The sequence below is a fragment of the Doryrhamphus excisus genome, chromosome 9 (genome assembly GCF_030265055.1).
Source record: "Doryrhamphus excisus isolate RoL2022-K1 chromosome 9, RoL_Dexc_1.0, whole genome shotgun sequence".
In the NCBI taxonomy this organism is placed as follows: domain Eukaryota; kingdom Metazoa; phylum Chordata; class Actinopteri; order Syngnathiformes; family Syngnathidae; genus Doryrhamphus; species Doryrhamphus excisus.
Genome location: NC_080474.1, coordinates 1,802,911 through 1,822,385, shown reverse-complemented (window position 1 = coordinate 1,822,385; position 19,475 = coordinate 1,802,911). Strand labels below are relative to the sequence as shown.

The 19,475-nt window shown below is 43.2% G+C and overlaps 3 protein-coding genes across 4 annotated transcripts; 1 reads left to right on the top strand and 2 right to left on the bottom strand.

Annotated features, from left to right (window-relative positions):
- The first annotated feature begins 170 nt into the window (after positions 1-170).
- LOC131135674 (zinc finger protein 3 homolog) lies at positions 171-6,181 on the top strand. The gene is made up of 5 exons (XM_058081866.1): positions 171-408; positions 646-828; positions 1,260-1,790; positions 3,910-4,092; positions 4,275-6,181. The coding sequence occupies exons 1-5, from the start codon at positions 171-173 to the stop codon at positions 5,639-5,641; spliced, it is 2,502 nt and encodes an 833-aa protein (XP_057937849.1). The 3' UTR covers positions 5,642-6,181.
- Positions 6,182-7,999: 1,818 nt separating this feature from the next.
- On the bottom strand, positions 8,000-14,373 carry LOC131136203 (sterol 26-hydroxylase, mitochondrial). Of its 2 annotated transcripts, none has more exons than XM_058082805.1 (9): positions 13,785-14,373; positions 12,264-12,480; positions 11,882-12,081; positions 11,088-11,285; positions 10,190-10,353; positions 9,943-10,109; positions 9,788-9,869; positions 8,879-9,085; positions 8,000-8,819 (listed from the first exon to the last, which is right to left on the bottom strand). In XM_058082805.1, the coding sequence occupies exons 1-9, from the start codon at positions 14,209-14,211 to the stop codon at positions 8,706-8,708; spliced, it is 1,776 nt and encodes a 591-aa protein (XP_057938788.1). In that variant the 5' UTR covers positions 14,212-14,373; the 3' UTR covers positions 8,000-8,705. The 2 variants fall into 2 exon arrangements, with proteins under 2 accessions (XP_057938788.1, XP_057938790.1); XM_058082807.1 differs by having other exon boundaries at positions 12,264-12,454; positions 13,785-14,190.
- A 55-nt stretch (positions 14,374-14,428) lies between these two features.
- eaf2 (ELL associated factor 2) lies at positions 14,429-18,361 on the bottom strand. Its single transcript, XM_058082808.1, has 6 exons — positions 18,171-18,361; positions 17,693-17,787; positions 17,484-17,620; positions 16,776-16,951; positions 15,763-16,017; positions 14,429-15,687 (listed from the first exon to the last, which is right to left on the bottom strand). Exons 1-6 carry the CDS (start codon positions 18,271-18,273, stop codon positions 15,644-15,646), a joined length of 810 nt encoding a protein of 269 aa, XP_057938791.1. The 5' UTR covers positions 18,274-18,361; the 3' UTR covers positions 14,429-15,643.
- Between the last annotated feature and the right edge of the window lie 1,114 nt (positions 18,362-19,475).

The window sequence follows — 19,475 nt, the reverse complement described above, 5'->3', positions numbered from 1 at the left end:
ATATATATATAATGATTATATATTTGGTATTTTGATTAGGACTGGAGTTGATTTAAGGTGAGAGGAAGAAGTAGAAAAAATATGAACGCTTTTGAGAGTGACGTTGCCGAATTGCATTGTGGGTTTAGACGGCAACTTGTGTTTTTGTTTTGTTCTAACAAGTCCCAAACATGGCGCCGACGTGTTGCGTCGTGAAGTGCCAGCATCGTCCACACGAACAATCGGGGAATAAAAAGGATGGGGTGAGATGTTTCTCCTTTCCAACGTGGAAGCAAAGCCAAGGAGCTGTGATCTGTGAGCTAACAAAGAGACGCCGAATGGCCTGGATAGCAGCCGTGAGACGACCAAACATCACTTTCAACACCATCACCCAAGACTTGGTGGTGTGTTCACGGCATTTTCACACTGGTAAGTTTCAATCAAAGCATGTGTTTTGCTCTTTCACACCTAGCATTTAGTAGGCCGCTAGCGTTAGCCAAGCTAGCTGAGGGCACCAAACTAAGTCAAGTATCGTCTTTGGACGAATAAAACCATAACATCTTTTAACTTTGAGTGATTTGTAATCTACTCGATAATGAATGAAAGAAGCGTATTTTAAAAATAGAGCCAGTTTTCAAAGTAATAATGGGAGTGTGTGTTTTTCAGGGAGACCAGCTAATGAAATGGATGAAAGCCATCCAGACTGGGCACCCTCATTACATCTCGGACACACGGAGGTGGAAGCTGGAGATAACCAGAGACTACACATAACATTGGACCAGGAGGACGAGCGACTACGACAACAACCGGAAGCTGATTGCGAGACTCAAGTTGTGCTCCACATCGAAGGTAAGTTTAATATTCACTAACCTTCTACTAATCCTAGCATGATTGATCAAGTTTCCTTAAATGTATTTTTAATGTGTTGCTGCTGGATGTTCATAGTTTCCAAGTGATCCTGTAAATTTATCTTTTTCCAAAAAAGGAAAGTTTAAGACAAAAATGGACTGAAAGAGAATGACAGACAGACGGGCGGTACATCTTTTAATAAGCATTTGGCCGTATGATACAAACACGTTTTGAAAAGGGAAGCTATTCCGTCAGTACACTAGAAGAAATGTAACAGTTGCCACTATAATTTTGTTCATCATTTTTGCAAACTTGCTGTTCACTTTCAAAAGTTGAACATAATTCAACGTTGGCGACTGAGCTTGTAATATTAAAAGTTTTTTGTTGTTGTTGTTTTACAATGTACAATAATTCCTGTTTGTGTCCTGCAGACGTCCAGCAGCTGATTGGTTGTCAAGAAGAATGTCCCGCTCAGCCACAGTTAGGGAGCTCCACTTGGCAGCAGAAGGAGCAACAACTTGTTAAACAGGAAGAGGAGGAGCCAGAGCCCACCCACCTTAAAGAGGAAGAGGAGGATCCCCAGCCCGGCTATGTGAAAGAGGAAGAAGTCGAACTCTCCATCACTCAGGAGGGAGGACATCTTCTAGGGCCAGAGGAGGCTGATCTCACCAGGTTGCCACTGACCGGTGTCTCCGTGAAGACCGAAGACCATGAAGACAAACCACCTGAGTCCTCACAGCTTCATCATAGTCCAAGTGAGGAGATGAGAGAGGCGGAGCCTTCATGCAGCAGCTCACCGCAACACATGACAACAGAAGCTGATGGAGACCACTGTGGAGGATCACAAGCAGACAACCTCTTAGCTCCACTGTCAGATAGTGACGACGCAACGTCACGCTCTCCTCAAGATGAAGAGACCGACTTCATCCAAGAACCTTTGAGCAGCGATACAGACTGTGAAGGTGATAGCTCTAAAAAGAAGACGGGTAAAATCCACTTTAACTGCTTAGTTTGTAGTAAAAGATGTTCTTGTAAGAGTAGTTTTATCAGACACATGAGAACGCACACAGGAGAAAGACCTTTTAGTTGCTCAGACTGCGGCAAAAGCTTCACCGACAAAGCGAACATGGTATCACACATGAGAACACACACGGGAGAAAAGCGCTTCAGTTGCGCACGCTGTGGTAAAAACTTCACTCACAAAGCCAACATGACGTCACACATGAGAACGCACACGGGAGAAAAACCTTTTAGTTGCTCAGACTGCGGCAAAAGCTTCACTCAAAAGGCAAGCATGGTATCGCACATGAGAATGCACACAGGAGAGAAACCTTTTAGTTGCTCAGACTGCGGTCAAAGTTTCAGTCATAAGGCGACTATGGTAGCGCACATGAGAATACACACCGGAGAAAAACCTTTTCGTTGCTCGGACTGCGGCAAAAGCTTCACTCAAAGGGCCAGCATGGTATCACACATGAGAATACACACAGTAGAGAAACCTTTCGTTTGCTCGGACTGCGGTAAAAGCTTCACGCATAAAGTGTATATGGTCATACACATGAGGACGCACACCAATGAAAAACCTTTTACTTGCTCCAACTGTTTCAAAAGTTTCACCCAGAAGGTCACGTTGGTGTCACACATGAGAACGCACACGGGAGAGAAACCTTTTACTTGTTCCGACTGCGGTAAAAGCTTCACTCATAAAGTCAATATGGTCAAACACACGAGAACACACAGGAAGTAAACATTTTAGTTGCTCGAATGATGGTGACGTATTTCCTCAGTCGAATGCAGAGTCACTGGTGGGGTCTGTTTTTATTTTTCACTACTCGGTTTGGCCAGTAGAGGGCACTGTGTGTACACTGCACGATGGCTGATTTTATTACTAACATATAAATATATTTTAGCCTCTTTGCGTGTTATTTTGAAAATAATTCTCTTTACGTGGATTGTTCCAAATAAAAGACGGTGACATGGTTTCGTAACATGGGCATTAAAATAGTGAATTATATATTTGGTGTTTCGATTAGGACTGAAGTAGGATAAGCGACATAGAAAAAAAATGAATTAAGACTGAAGTTCATTGAAAAGATTTAGAAAAAGTAGAGAATTATTAAAATGGAGTCGAATATGTATTTAGGTGACGTCATCTCAATCGCCAATCGATAGCATTCTTTTGATATTTTGAAGATACCGATGCCGGTACTTTGAGTCGCTTGTTTGTGTATGGTCTCCAGACCACGTGACCGCCAAGAACCAATGAAATCGCTAACAGGAAGAAGCTGAGACGAACACGCATGGAAAGGCTTGTTAAATGATTCCCGATCAATAATTTATTCCTGATACAGCCACATTGAATGCATTGTAGGCACCAGCTCCCGCTACCGTGACTTGTAGAACTACCTAGGAGCATTTAATTCATGCACATATATCGAACGGAACTGGTAAGTGTTGCTAATGCTAGCTTCACTTAGCTTAGCCACCCGGTCCCATTCAAGTGTACGGGCTGGTTAGCACGAACAGCAAATGCCCGATTCTCTAAAAAGGGGTACATTAAATAAACATCCATTGTTGTTTCATGTTGGTTGACTGCACGATTGTTACAATTATGAAAATATTGAATTAAACTGATTGTACTTTATCGCTGCTTGTGAATGAGTTGTGGGTGAATGCACTTTAATATTGTATAGCATTCATATGGGATGGTTAATATAGTACAGTATTACGGAATAGATTGAAATATAATCAGTATATGACTAGTATTCTGTAACAAGTGAAAAACAGACGTGTTGTGTTATTAACTGCCACAATTGTTCACACGAAGGGAATAAAAAGGCAGGGGTAAGTTTCAATCAAAGCATGTGTTTTGCTCTTTCACACCTAGCATTTAGTAGGCCGCTAGCGTTAGCCAAGCTAGCTGAGGGCACCAAACTAAGTCAAGTATCGTCTTTGGACGAATAAAACCATAACATCTTTTAACTTTGAGTGATTTGTAATCTACTCGATAATGAATGAAAGAAGCGTATTTTAAAAATAGAGCCAGTTTTCAAAGTAATAATGGGAGTGTGTGTTTTTCAGGGAGACCAGCTAATGAAATGGATGAAAGCCATCCAGACTGGGCACCCTCATTACATCTCGGACACACGGAGGTGGAAGCTGGAGATAACCAGAGACTACACATAACATTGGACCAGGAGGACAAGCGACTACGACAACAACTGGAAGCTGTTGGAAAGACTCAAGTTGTGCTCCACATTGAAGGTAAGTTTCATGTTCACTAACCTTCTGCTAAATGGATCCAAGCTAGCTACGGTGACATTGTTATTGTCTTAGCTAACACAAAGAAGTATTTTTCTGCCGTGGTGACACAGAGCGCCCACCCCAAAACAATGTGACAGGACGCTAATCTGTACTTGACAATAATTCCTGTTTGTGTCCTGCAGACATCCAGCAGCTGATTGGTGGCCATGAAGCTTGTCTCCCTCAGCAGCAGGAGGAGCCACAGCCTGTGAAAGAGGAAGAGGAGGAGCCAGAGCCCGCCCACATTAAAGAGGAAGAGGATCCCCAGCCCCTCTGTGTTAAAGATGAAGAAGTCGAACTCTCCATCACTCAGGAAGGAGAGCATCTTCTAGGGCCAGAGGAGGCTGATCTCACCAGGTTGCCACTGACCGGTGTCTCTGTGAAGACCGAAGACCATGAAGACAAACCACCTGAGTCCTCGCAGCTTCATCATAGTCCAAGTGAGGAGATGAGAGAGGCGGAGCCTTCATGCAGCAGCTCACCGCAACACATGACAACAGAAGCTGATGGAGACCACTGTGGAGGATCACGAGCAGACAACCTCTTAGCTCCACTGTCAGATAGCGACGACGCAACGTCACGCTCTCCTGAAGATGAAGACGGCGACTCTGAAGGTGATATGACGACTCAGAATGGCAACAAACGTTCTGAATGCTCGAAAAAGAAGACGGGTAAAAAGCGGTTTAACTGTTCCGTTTGTGATAAAGGTTTTTCTTGTAAGAGTTACTTGATCCGACACATGAGAACACACACAGGAGAAAAACTGTTTCGTTGCTCAGACTGTGGTAAAAGCTTCACTCGAAACTCAGATTTGAAAACACACATGAGAATTCATACAGGAGAAAAACCTTTCACTTGCTCCGATTGCGGTAAAGGTTTCACTCAAAAAGCAAGTATGCTAGTACACATGAGGACACACACAGGAGAAAAACCTTTTACTTGCTCACAGTGCAGTAAAAGCTTCACTCAAAAGATACAAATGATATCACATATGAAGACGCACACAGGAGAAAAACCTTTTACTTGCTCCAAGTGCAGTAAAAGTTTCACCCAAAAGATACAAATGTTGTCACATATGAAAATACACACAGGAGAGAAACCTTTTGTTTGCTCAGAGTGCGGTAAAAGCTTCACTCACAAAGCAAATATGGTATCACACATGAGAACACACACAGGAGAAAAACCTTTTAGTTGCTCAGACTGCGGTAAAAGCTTCACCGAAAAGGCCCATATGGTCATACACATTAGAACACACACGGGAGAAAAACCTTTTAGTTGCTTATATTGCGGCAAACGCTTCACTCATAAAATAAATATGGTTATACACGTGAGGACGCACACGGGAGAAAAACCTTTCACTTGCTCAAACTGTTTTAAAAGCTTTACACAAAAGGCATCTTTGGTAGCACATATGAGAACACACACAGGAGAAAAACCTTTCGCTTGCCCAGATTGTGGCGCCACATTTCATTGGAAGTCGTCGTTGAATAGTCACATGCAGACTCACTGATCAGAGGTGTCGAACTCGTGCAGTTTAGGGACGAGACTGCAGGATTTCGGCCACTAAAGCAGGTGAGCTTCATCACCGACGAGGAAGGAGGTCATCAATTCGATCTGCAGAGGTCTGCCATGTCTCCGTCCTCCATGACGTGATTTTGACTCCCGGTCTACAGTCTCAGGCCTCTGCTGACTTCGAGGGAGAGTCGGAGTACACCCTAGACTGGTCACCAGCCAATCACAGGGCTGGAAAGTAGTGATGTGTTTTACTGACGTGAGTTAGTATGAGTGAGGACAAAGTGGCATAGAAGATGGATGGAGTTAGTAGTGAGTCACTGAACACATGATTTGATACAATCGTATGTAATAAAAGGGAATAATGATATTGTTGATATTGTTTCATTGTCTTTTATTGTATTACATATTTATGAATTGTTCAAATATTTTGTTTGCCTAAAATGTGTGTCTGGTGTTTTTCCTCATAATCATGATCAACACATTAAAAGACAACATCATTCCGTTTTATTGGGAATTTCAAAGAACACACACAGGAGAAAAACCTTTTCATTGCTCAGATTGCAGTCAAAGCTTTGCACACAAAGTATGGTCAAACACCAGGGAACACAAACAGGGAAAAAACATTTTTTCTTCTCAGACTGTAAAATAAAGGCATCATGCATGAGAACACAGCGGAGAGAAACCTTTTCCTTGCTCAAATTGTGGTGCCACATTTCCTTGGAAGTCTCCTTTACACATTGTACATTTTAAATACACATTGTATTCTATGTGTGTAGATCTATGTGTAATTCTATGTGTCTAGTTCTATGTGTGAGAGACGGACATTGAAGTCTATGTGTGTATATCTATGTGTAATTCTATGTGTCTAGTTCTACGTGTGAGAGATAGACATAGTATTCTATGTGAATAGATCTATGTGTAATTCTATGTGTCTAGTTCTACGTGTGAGAGATAAACATAGTATTCTATGTGTGTATATCTATGTGTAATTCTATGTGTCTAGATCTACGTGTGAGAGATAGACATAGTATTCTATGTGAATAGATCTATGTGTAATTCTATGTGTCTAGTTCTACGTGTGAGAGATAGACATAGTATTCTATGTGAATAGATCTATATGTAATTCTATGTGTCTAGTTCTACGTGTGAGAGATAGACATTGTATTCTATGTGTGTATATCTATGTGTAATTCTATGTGTCTAGTTCTACGTGTGAGAGATAGACATTGTATTCTATGTGTGTATATCTATGTGTAATTCTATGTGTGTATATCTATGTGTAATTCTATGTGTCTAGTTCTACGTGTGAGAGATAGACATTGTATTCTATGTGTGTATATCTATGTGTAATTCTATGTGTCTAGTTCTACGTGTGTGAGATAGACATAGTATTCTATGTGTGTATATCTATGTGTAATTCTATGTGTCTAGTTCTACGTGTGAGAGATAGACATAGTATTCTATGTGTGTATATCTATGTGTAATTCTATGTGTCTTGTTCTACGTGTGAGAGATAGACATAGTATTCTATGTGTGTATATCTATGTGTAATTCTATGTGTCTAGTTCTACGTGTGAGAGATAAACATAGTATTCTATGTGTGTCTATCTATGTGTAATTCTATGTGTCTAGTTCTACGTGTGTGAGATAGACATAGTATTCTATGTGAATAGATCTATGTGTAATTCTATGTGTCTAGTTCTACGTGTGAGACATAGACATTGTATTCTATGTGTGTATATCAATGTGTAATTCTATGTGTCTAGTTCTACGTGTGAGAGATTAGACATAGTATTCTATGTGTGTATATCTATGTGTAATTCTATGTGTCTAGTTCTACGTGTGAGAGATAAACATTGTATTCTATGTGTGTATATCTATGTGTAATTCTATGTGTCTAGTTCTACGTGTGAGAGATAGACATTGTATTCTATGTGTGTATATCTATGTGTAATTCTATGTGTCTAATTCTACGTGTGAGAGATGGACATTGTATTCTATGTGTGTATATCTATGTGTAATTCTATGTGTCTAATTCTACGTGTGAGAGATAGACATTGTATTCTATGTGTGTATATCTATGTGTAATTCTATGTGTCTAGTTCTACGTGTGAGAGATAGACATAGTATTCTATGTGTGTAGATCTATGTGTAATTCTATGTGTCTAGTTCTACGTGTGAGTGCGAGACACAGTATTCTATGTGTGTAGATCTACGTGTAATTCACACATATAGAAATGAACAGACACATAAACACACACTGAGCCACACATAGAACAGCACACAGATCTACATACAACATAGAATCACACATAGACGTCTGTCACATAGACGTTTGAGACAAGGAATGAGCTTTTTTTAAAACGTGAATGACTTTTTTAATGACGTTAAAGCCCCCACTTTTACAAACTGTATCCTGATTGGCTGACTGGCTGTCCATCAAACTGAAACAAACAACTGAAAACAAACTACTTCCTGATGTCAAGCTTTACCAATCACGGCGGAGGTTTTTCAAAGAGTCTTAGAGCAGTGCCGTCCACGCCCACAAGAGGGAGACAGTTGTCAAGAAGGCCAATACAAATAATAAGTGCTAAACAGCTATGTGGTTTCACACAGAAAAATAACTTTTTTACGACATGATTTTACATTCAATAGGACAAAGTGTAAGACAGAGTGTCTATGCCAAAGAAACTGGAGGATGCGGAGACACTTTGATACATTTTATGCATGAAAGATGCTAAAATCAATAGGTAGGTCAGGATCTTCTAATCATCTTAACTTTGTGTTAGTGGTGGCAAAGGAAAAGGGTGTAATATCCAACATATTTCATGAATAAAGAGTTCATTTTAAAATTAATATACAACATGGTGCGGCCCAAAAATGGCCCCCAACATAACTTTACTGGCGTCAGTCAATTAGTGATTGGTCAGATACATCTCACAGTTCTTTCATTATAAATATCTAATATCAAATATATTGTGATTAAAATCAGCAAGTGTGTGCTTATGCCGACTATGGCAACAGGAAGTCTTCAAGAGACCCCGCCCACCGCGCTAGACTCAGCGGTCCACAAACTGCAAGTTGATAGGTTTGGCCGGGCAGAGGAGGGTTCTGGTGATCGGCGTGACGGCGGCACCGGACGGGTCCGGCCTCACCTCAAAGTGTCTTATGAGCTTTGGGAGAAAAGATTGCTTAACTTCTTTTTACACTTTCACCTTAAAAGGGGACTCACCGTGGACAGCAGCAGGTACATCTCCAGCTCGGCCACCCGCCGACCCAGACACGCTCGGATGCCGAAGCCGAACGGCACCGATCCAAACGGGTGCTGCGTGGCCTTCTCCTCGGTGCCGCGGAGCCATCGCTGCGGCAGGAAGCAGCGCGGATCGGGGAAGACGCTGTCGTCGAAGGAGACGGCGTAGTGACACAGGTGGAAGAGAGTCTGGCATGGGGAGCATAAAACACACACTGTGACTTAAAAAAAAAGCTGGGAATTTAAATGATCTTTTAGAAGCCCAAAAACACAAAGAGGCAACGTTAAGTGCTGGTTACCATGGTTACCATGGTGATACGCGTCCTTAAAGCCCCCACAAGGCAACATGGTGCAAAGATAAAGCCCAAGAAGGGCATGGGGTGACATGAGAGCACGTTGTATGTCAGTTGGTGTGTTACCATGGCAACCACCTCCTCTCAACAACATTCAGGTTTCCGTGATTTGTGTGACACCCGGAGCTTGTTCCCATCAATGCGACGTTTGAAAAGTGCAAAGAAAATTGATGAGGCTGAATGACCAGCGAAGAAATATCGATATCGGTCTTGAGAGGCAGGAAGTTCTCGATATCGATACGACATTTTTATTCAAGGCTCTGATGGTTTTCACCTAATGATGTCATACTTTTGTCAGATTTGAATTGAATTTCCTAAAAGGTAACGTCAAAGTGGGTTTAATCCAGATGCGATCCAGATTGCCAGCAGTGTAAATGCAACATACAGATGTGCATGTTAATGGCCAGTTTGCTTCTGGTTATGTCAACAACCGCTTATGTCGACGTCAGTCAGTCAAAGGGGCGTCGACATAAACGGGTTCCAGTGTGAACCCATCATGTTCCATAAAGATGATGATGATGATTTATTTTCTTCTCACCCCTTTCGGGAAGAGATGATCTCCCACCACGATGTCGTCTTCCACAGTGAGGCGAGCGTTCCCCGGTACGACAGGATACAGCCTGGACAGCAACAAGACCACATGAGATCAGACTTGGCGTACATCGTCTCCAGGGTGCTACACGACGCCCTCACCGCAGCGTCTCCCTGATGACGGCTTTCAGGAAGGGCATCCGAGCGATGTCGTCGCTGTTGGGCATCCTATGCGCGGGACAAGCGCGGATCACTTCCTGGTAAAGCTTTTCCTGGATGTCCGGCTCCCTGGCCAGGTGGTACAAAGCCCAGGAGATGGTGTTGGATGTCTACGTCACACAGAGCATCAGCGTCAGCGGCACGGCTCGTGGTTGAAGCCCTGCGCGTTGTCTGTAAGACTGTCGCTCACGGTGTCCACGCCCGCCAGGAGGAGCTCCGTGATGCTTCCCAGGATCTCCGTGATGTCCATCTGCTTGCTGAGGAGGAGGTGAGTCAGGTAGGCACCCTCAACGTTACGCTCCAACTGCTCCTCGTGCTGGAGCTCCTCCACCTTCTTCTGCACCAACTCCTCGGCTGCATGCACACATCGGAAGGGTTGTGTCATCTAATTTACATAATTGGCCATAACACATGTTCCAGCTGTTTATTGGCAAAAAAAACCCTTGACGGCTCACCAGCCAATAAAAAAATAATATATTTGGCAACGATGTTCCCTCCTACTACATCTTCTTATTCTCTGGTTGACCACACTTGTACGAGCTGTGTTAAGAAACATACTGTAGCTATAATGCCATCCACACCAAGCTACATTCAGTCATGTGATAAAGGCGAACAGGTCGCCATTTGTGGTTGTCCGAACGTCTTTGTGGGCAACTGCCATGAAGAAATGAATGGATGGTGGACACTGATCTTGTTAGAAGAATACCTAACCAATACCTAACCAATACCTAACCAATACCTAACCAAGCGGCTGTCTGGTTCAAAAAGATTAGCGAGTGGGCATCCACACTGTAGCTCCACAGCAGGAGCTGGCAGAGAGGTGAACTTTGCCCTTCTAGATGGTGATCAGGATGTACCGACCTTGAACTGGAGTGACAAAGTAACCTGATAAATGGCCTCCAAGCAGTATTGATTAGCACATGTCAACTATTTTTTACTTTGGTGTGTAATGATTGATTGAAAGACGTCAGTGTCTACTGACTTGAACACACCTTTATACCTTGGACCGCTCCAAACCAGTGCATCCTTGGAGACATTCCCACCACCCGAGAACCCTGTACTTGAACGTTTTGAGCGTTGTTCCTCACCAACTTTAAAGAGGTGATCCCAGACGGCCACAAACTTGGTCCAGAAGGGCAGGTAGGGCCACTGCCACTTGGGGAAGAGGACAATGATGGGAGACAGGCGGAACATTTCCCCCACGGAGAAGATGAACTTCTGCGTCTCCTCTGGCACGTCCTTGTTCATGCAGCCCATTCGGGTCTCAAACAGCACGGAGCAGATGCCTGCAAAAGGACGACGCACCAGTTGAAGGTCATGTTGACATCAGGTCTTGGTGGAAGAACGTCATTAGACGGCCTGCCAACCTGGAAGACGTTTTATGGTTTCATTTTGTGAAAGGGATTTAAAAAAGACTGAGGGGCCATCAAAGTTAACACCTTAACGTCCGCACTTCTTTTTTGACCCTCACCCCCCAGCAGTATGGAAGTTGATGTTGACCCACAAAGTGGCCAAAAAAGGGTGTTTTCAATGGTACGTTCCATTTCAAAGCCCTGGCAGATGGCTCTCTGGACAAGACCAAAGGTATTTGTATCTTCTCTGGCCAGGAGTTTGATTATCAAGTTGAGGTTGAGTCTCAACCTACTCAGAACTCAGAAACGAGCAGGTCAGAGTTTGCAAAGCGTTCACTGACACCTCAACACAGGGGCATAGGCTTCAGAGACTGAACCTGAAACCAGTGAAAACCAACAAAATTGGAAGCGTACAAGCGTTTTCAATGGTCGAGGTATTGATTGAATAAATCATTTTCAAGAAGAAGGGTCGCTAAAGGGGCAGAAAGTCCATCCAAGTCGTTTCTAAAAAGGAAAGACTGCAGTCTGACCTTCAAATGCAAACTTGTAGAGTTCTTCCGTCACGTTGTGGACCATGACGCCGCCGCCGGTGGTCTCCCTCAGCCAGCGTACTCGCTCCACAAAGTCGGCCACCACCTCGTTGACTCTGTCGGCATAGGAGGAGACGTGCTTGGGCTTCAGCATGCGGGGGTTCAGGATGCTGCGAATGCGTTGCCAGTTGGCTCCCATCCTACAAAAAAACAAAAAGGAAGCTTCACAGCATGTTTGCTTCCCCCTAGTGGGGAAACGGGTGAATTACAGTTCCATAGACATCATAAATTGGACCATGTTGGAATGTAAAGTAGAGTTACTGACACACAATATGTCAAAATGTTTTGTTGGAAGAGCAGCGAAGAATCTTCATGGACTCACTCGGAGAGCGGCCCGTGGGCTTGATTGCGGAGCTCCCTGTAGGCCCTCCAGTGTGGCATGTCAGTGCGGACCGGGAGTCGTCCTTCCTGCCTCAGCACCTGCTCGATGAGCTCGGCGCTGGCCACGTTCACCACCACCAAGGGGCCGTATTTGGACTTCCACAGGGGGCCGTAGATCCTCTTGTGCTCGATCTGCAAACACCAGTGAACATGTTTCACTGGGAATCAAGGATTCCTAATTAGGATTAGCTACTATCCTGTTTTGCCTGGAACACAAACATAACACGAGCCTACAAGCAAGCTCAGCAATAAGTCCTACAAAACCCTTGGCTGCAATAAGTCACTGAAGATACACGTTCTGCATCCCCATCTACATTTCTTTCCATTCAACTGTGGAGAAGTAAGGATTCCAGCAGGACTATGGAGGAAAGATACCAGGGAAAGTCTACTAATGTTGGAATGGGGTCAGGATGACCCTGCTGATCAGGAGAAGGGACAAACCAAAAACATTGGGAGAGTTGTTTTAAGTCATACTTTAGCATCATGAGATATTCAAGATTCAAGATAGTCCTTGTCTGATAAAGAAATGCAACTTAGATATTTTATTTTTAAGCAAAAATGCCTAAATTTATTATATAAAGATTTTAATGTAAAACCGCATCGTTACAGCATCTTTCTTTAACAGTGTAACTTTTCCCCTGATTAATAACATTTTATTTACTTATTGTTTTTGGCTTTTTGTTGGCCAAAAAAAATTGAAAAATATTGGAAAAAAAACAGAATGTAAAGAGAAAAATACTAATAAAAAAAACCTAATATTCTTTAAATATACAGACTATATATTTTTTGCCATTAAAAAACAACTAAAAATCGATTTAAAGAAAAATGTGCACCGATGCATGTCGTATTTGGATAAAGCATTCTGACAAATTTTCAAACTGATAAAAATTCAGCATAAAGCAAACAGTAACTTGCTACCCAAAATAAGTATACTATAAGTACACTAAGTATAAACCTCGACTCCTATTGTACTACATTGTTATACTGCATTATCATTTTCCTTATCATGTAGTCCATTTGGACTACAGGAAGCACAAAGGGTACAAAATGTATTGTTTAAGATAGGAAACGGAAAGCTTTGCTTCTTCCTACTCCTTTTTGGACATGTACAAGTGTGAACTGTACTATGTACAAGTGCACTTGTACATAGTACAGTTCACACTTGTACATAGTACAGTTCACATGTGAACTGTACTATGTACAAGTGTGAACTGTACTATGTGATGTATTCTAAGGTAACTTGGATGCACTTTCTAAATAAATACAACCCAATTCCTGGTGTTTGTGTTCCAAACAGGATGTCCCCATGGTAAATAATCCCAGATAGAATGCCATAAGAGTGTAAGTACTACGATCTTGAAAGAGGTCAGAGTAATTGGGTGTGTACCAAATACTGCAAGGATGGCTGCACAAAAACACAAAAGCAAGCCTACTTGCAAAGCAAGCGTGTTATTGCTCTTACTTGCATCTGCTGCGTGGTGTTGAAGTATTTCTTCACAAAGAGCCAGTAGAGTGTGGTCAGGAAGCTCGGTCCGCCCAGCTCGTCCATGCTTTTGGGGCCGCCGCCGACGTCGGCCATCGCGCCGCTGCAGGTAGACGACGGCTCCGGAGCCGTGGCCATCGTCTTCGCCGCGGTGGCCCGGAGCCACCGGCGGCCGAACCCCGTCGCAGCTTTGGTCAACATGCTCGTCTGGGCGCTGATGGCGTGAAAATGGCGCAGCTAGATTGCACATCTGCGGACTTTGCACTCTCTCTCTCACACACACACACACACGTACACTAGGGACAATTCGGTGTTTGTGTGACATGAAGAAACATGTTGGCGCTGTCCCGCCTCCGTGGCTTGAGGAACATCGTGTCTTGCCAAAACAAGAATGAACTTTACTCATCCGATCGGCATCTTCGTCATTGACGCTTACACTGCATGCACTCTGGCAAACCCCCACAACATACCCCACCCGGCATCATCCAACCTATGCTGCTCATTCCTGGGGTGCCCAGCAGGACAACATGGTATTAAAAAAAACAACAAATACTCTGAGCAGTATACAAGATCACCGACCATGCGATAAAAAACAAAAACTGCAGCAAGCCGATTAAAACCTTTAATTTCCTGGACAGATCCTTTTACAAACGAGGCAAGCAGCCGCTTCTCCAAAGACAAAATCCCCAAAAGAGGCTCGGCAGTGCTTCCGATTGGCCGAGTTGGAGTTCTGTGTCCAAATAAAAAGCAGCACCACCACACGGACCCCTTTTCAAAATACATCCAACAGCCAAGGGTGTCCAAGGTGCAGCCCGTGGGCCATTTTTAACCTGGAGCTTTTTTTAAAGTTGGGTCGCGGGGTATTGTAAAAAATAAAATTAGTCATAGTTGATTAGGTATTACACTAATTTGCTTTATCTGTGACAAAAAGCCAAGATGTTGTTGTTTTGTTCAGATAGCTGTGTGTGTATATAGACTGACAAAATGTACAAAATGTATAAAATGGCCACCACATGCATCAATTTTATTGTATGCGGCACCTTGGCGGAAAAGGTTTGGACACCCCAGCATCAGGCCATTCACCGCTGGCGAAATACATGCTTCTGAGAAATAAATAGTTGACTTTTGGATTCAAGTATAGCAGGTTTAAAGCTACAAGGCGTTGCTGACCTGGTCAAACGAAAGGAAGTCAGCACTATTGGCGACGAGCTACGTTGGCAACTTCATACACGGGCCACGTTAGCGACTCGTCACATTCCCAGCCACTTGTGTTGACACCCAGATCCATTAACAACCGGCTAGCTTGGTGATTAACTGGATTAGCGACAAGTCAGCAATGGTGGCTCCTAGTCACGCTGCTGAGCCAGTTCATCACAAGAGAGCGAAAATAGGAGTTTTGGTCATCACGTGGACATAAAGGAATCAATCAACTGCAGCAAGTCTGAAAGAAAGAAAACATGTCAGCTGACATGCCAAGTGAGGTATTGGGAAACAATTCACCCAATTTTCTTGAGAAAAGGAGATGCACGACGTGTGATTGAAGGCACATTTGAAAATCAGACATCATGTCGAGTTTAAACGTGAAATGTGGAAGGCATCAGTGAGACTTAAGACTTGTTGAGCCTTGGATACGTTTGGTCAGCAGAACTACAGCAGGAAGAGGACGCTGGAGTTTCCCATGATTTCTGAAAATAAAAATGTACTGTGGTGCACTGGACTAAAAAAAAAAAAAAGATGAAATACAAGTGAGAGAGAAAAAAATAAGAGTGTGGAGATGGAGCGAGGCACAGGATACATGTAAGCTTGCGACGGGAGCAGATGTCCTCCTTGCTGATTAGTCAGTCACTTTCACTGCCTGATTCGCTCAGCTGGAGGTCATTTTCTGCAACAACAAAAAAAACAACATGGAGTCACCGCGTGGACATGAGACGAGGCGAACGAGAGTGCGTTAACTCACTCAGCGTGTTCATGAGTCCACCTCCACCGCTGCCACCGCCCCCTCCTCCTCCTCCTCCTCCTCCCTCCTGTGAGCAGCTGCTAGCATTGACGACCGGCATGCTGTGGTTGGTCTGGGCCAGAGTGGGCGCGGCCCCGCGCTCGTCCTCGGAGTCGCTGCTACTGCTGGAGCTATCGTCGCTGCTGGATGACGAGGAGCTGTTAGAGGAGCTGTCGCTGCTCATCTGGTCCATGATGCGAGCCTCCGCCATCAGCTCTGCAAACACATCGGCGGCAACAATGGGGTTATGCTCCTGCACCAAAGGCCCCCGCCTGCCCAAAAAACCCTCCTGCATCGCTCGCACATCTAACCCCACGTAGAGGCGGTGCGACCCATAAGGACTGTGACTGGTCAGCTTTTACTACATTAGTTCCTATGTGTATAAGGCTCAGGTGACCTTCTCCAATTTTAGTTCAACATTTGCAATAAAAGTGACTGTTGTAACACACCGATTCGTTCAAGCTCCAAGAACACACCCTGTCTCTCTTTACTTACCGTTGTTCACTTGGAACAAAGAAAGATAAGTTAAATAGTGGAGCGTCATGGTTGATCACTAAGTTGACTCCAGAAAACGCCATTGAGTATCGAGTATTGATCGATCGAGTTGTGGACTCCTATAGAGCAGCTCAACATGATAACCAACACAGAAGCTTCCTAGATCTTCCAGATTCTGCACCTCTTTCTGCAGCGTTTCCATGGACTTCCTGCTGCAGACCCAAACGATCCATTTAATTTACTCCACCACCGGCCTTCCTCTAGGTACGCCCACTCATCTTCTTCCAAAAGACTTCCAAATACGTAGGCCTGTGTTTACCGAGTGCAGGCAATCTGCCGCCCGTATAAGGAAGTCCAGATCGCATTGGAGTCAGTAGAACTCACACAATAGCTTGTGTTGCCATATTTCTACTACGTAAACACTGCATTGTCGTGTAGCTGATTTCAGTCCAAACACTATAAAACATGCCTTTTCACACCTTTCTCAATGTCGTCCATGGGGGACGCAGGGGACGTCTTCTCTTTAGGGGGAGAGCTTTTGGAGCCTGCTGAGCTCTTGTTGGAGCTTCCACTGCTGGTGCTGTTCTTCATCTGCTGACCCAGTCGACTGGTCTGCTGCTCCAGACGGGAATGGATCTTACTACTCCCCTCGGCCCTGCAGCAAAAGAATGTTTTCAGCAATTGTGCTTTTACTTTTTTTAATGTATTTTTCACTAGTGATATCAAATATTGACTTTTTTGCCGATATCCAAGACTGTATGTCCAACACTCAATTTTCGATTACGATATCAAACGATATGTGTACCATGACAGATCTCCTGTCGTGGAATTAACACATATCTGTTGTGAAGCTAATTGATACAGCATCAGTGCTAATTGAATATCGGAAGGAGCCACCACAGACATAAAAGTCAGGAGCGAGGAAGCTTTATATTAGCTAACCACAGTTGGCTACATGTTGAACTTTAATTTTGCATTATTATTCTTTTTTTATCCTGCAGCATGTACTGTACGTGACTGCAGCATTTTGTAATTTACAGCATTTTCCCTTTGCATGTTTTTTATTGTGTTTTGGGGATCATTTCTGTTTGGTAGTTTGGATGTTGGCCTGCATACTTTCTTAACCCCTTAGCAGGAAAAAAGTTGGAGTAAATATGGCTAAAGCCTTTAGCCCCCACTCAGCCCACCTGGTCTTCTTGACTGCGATGTTGCTGCTGAGCTTCTCCAGTCTGTACTCGCCAGTGTCATGGTTCACGATGAGGATGCACTCTTTCATGTACGACCTCTTGGAACCCTTGAAAACAGTAACTGGCGCACTCGAGCCCTAAAAATACAAACAAAAAAACGTTTACAGCACTTACCACCTCAATCTGTAATGATAAAGTAGAAGACTCACCTCTAAATTGGGTAATGTGATGGTAACTTGCTCTCCTTTGCCCACTTCAAGCTCTCCTTCACATGTCGTATCGATGGAAGCTGGTTTGAAATCATCTGTGGAACAAATAAAGAGGTATTAAACTTGAGTGTGATACCATGAAGAACAACATGGCTTCTGCCATTTGTCCATATTGAATTGTCCTTTCAATCTACTGCCACAAGATGGCGGTGTTGCCCTCGTTGAAGGAAAGCTAACAGGTTAGCTGCCAATTTGACAGCTGCTATAATATCTAACGGTTTGATCGTCAATGGGCGTTTTAAAAACAAGAAAGACATCGACATCGTAGTGAAACATAATACCGGCACAACTGAACCCGGAAGGCGGCTAAGTTTATGGCCGACGGTCTTCAAATGGAAGGCTAACCACCTAGCAAGCATGCTACTGTTAGCTGGGGTAAAAAGCCCAGCGTCACTTTGCGACAGAAGCGTCCACTTACATCGCACCGTGTGAAAGGCACTTTTGGGATGCTTCTCGAACGTTTCCCCCAATTTCAAGACGTGCTCTTGGTTGTCAAAGTTAGCGTATGACGTCCCATTCATCCTGACAGTTTGGCCAGCTGGAAACTTTTCGCTGTTCCTTTTTATTCGACAGCCATGTAAGGTGCCAACCGAGCGTCGCTTCTTCGTTCTGATTGGTCGGTCGCTCTGATATGTTTTTTCATTGGCTAGTCGCCTATCAATCTAAATACGTCATGGCTTCCCATTTACCGGGGTCATTATTTTTTAAATTGAAGTTAATCAGTTGTTCTGATGCCGTGATATGTGACATAATTATCTAACTATTAATACAATATAGCATTTCTATTATAAATTATATTTATTACATAAAATAAATTCAACTTTAATATTAATTATTTTGTTTTTGTTGTTTTGCCATTCATTTTGATAGCAACTAATAAAATACTGCTTTCAGCCCATCAAGTATTTACAGATACACCGAGGAAAAAACAAATACGCCGTACATTCAAATTTACAAATATATAAAATCCATTTAAATAAGCGCCATTACTTAAGTATTCTTGATGCATTGTGTTAGATGCACCGTATAGCTGAAAATGTGTGCATGTGTGCAAAAAAGTTGACAATGCATAAAGATTCTCCAGTAGCAAACTCACTCAAATTCCTCATCCAGATAAGCGAATGCAGTGGAAAGTCAATCCGGATCTGAACAGATTGACTGACACTGCACATTAGCAGCAAAGGGACTCGTCTGACCTGAGAATAATCTCTCTTGCTTTCTTGAAACTCTTAATTAATCCGATAAACCTTAAACTCATGTTGAGTCTCCACTTTAGTGGGTGGGTGGGTGCATCTGCTGCCATCACCTTAAAGGATCAACATCAGGTGACAATTAGTGTTAGTGTCTCTTTGTCACTTTAAGCGACTTATATTCGGTTTGGGCATAGAAGAAGATGGACATGGACACTTTTGTAGGTACGGTATATTATTATTATATTATTACATATTACACTTCATACTAGCATGTCCAATATGAACATCCTGCTTCTGTAAACTGACCATCATGCTGCTATTGTTATCATTGTTATATTGTTATCTGCTATTGAGACACATTTACATATTTTTTAATCTTCAAAAATATAATAAACTTTTTTTGTGTTAATAATATCCACCAGTAGTTGTTTAAAAGACATTGTTTTAATATTTGGTGTAAGAGTAAGCACATGTTGTACAGTGGGAAGAAAGAGGGTGTTCGGTTATACGAGGCGTCCTTAAAGGCAGCA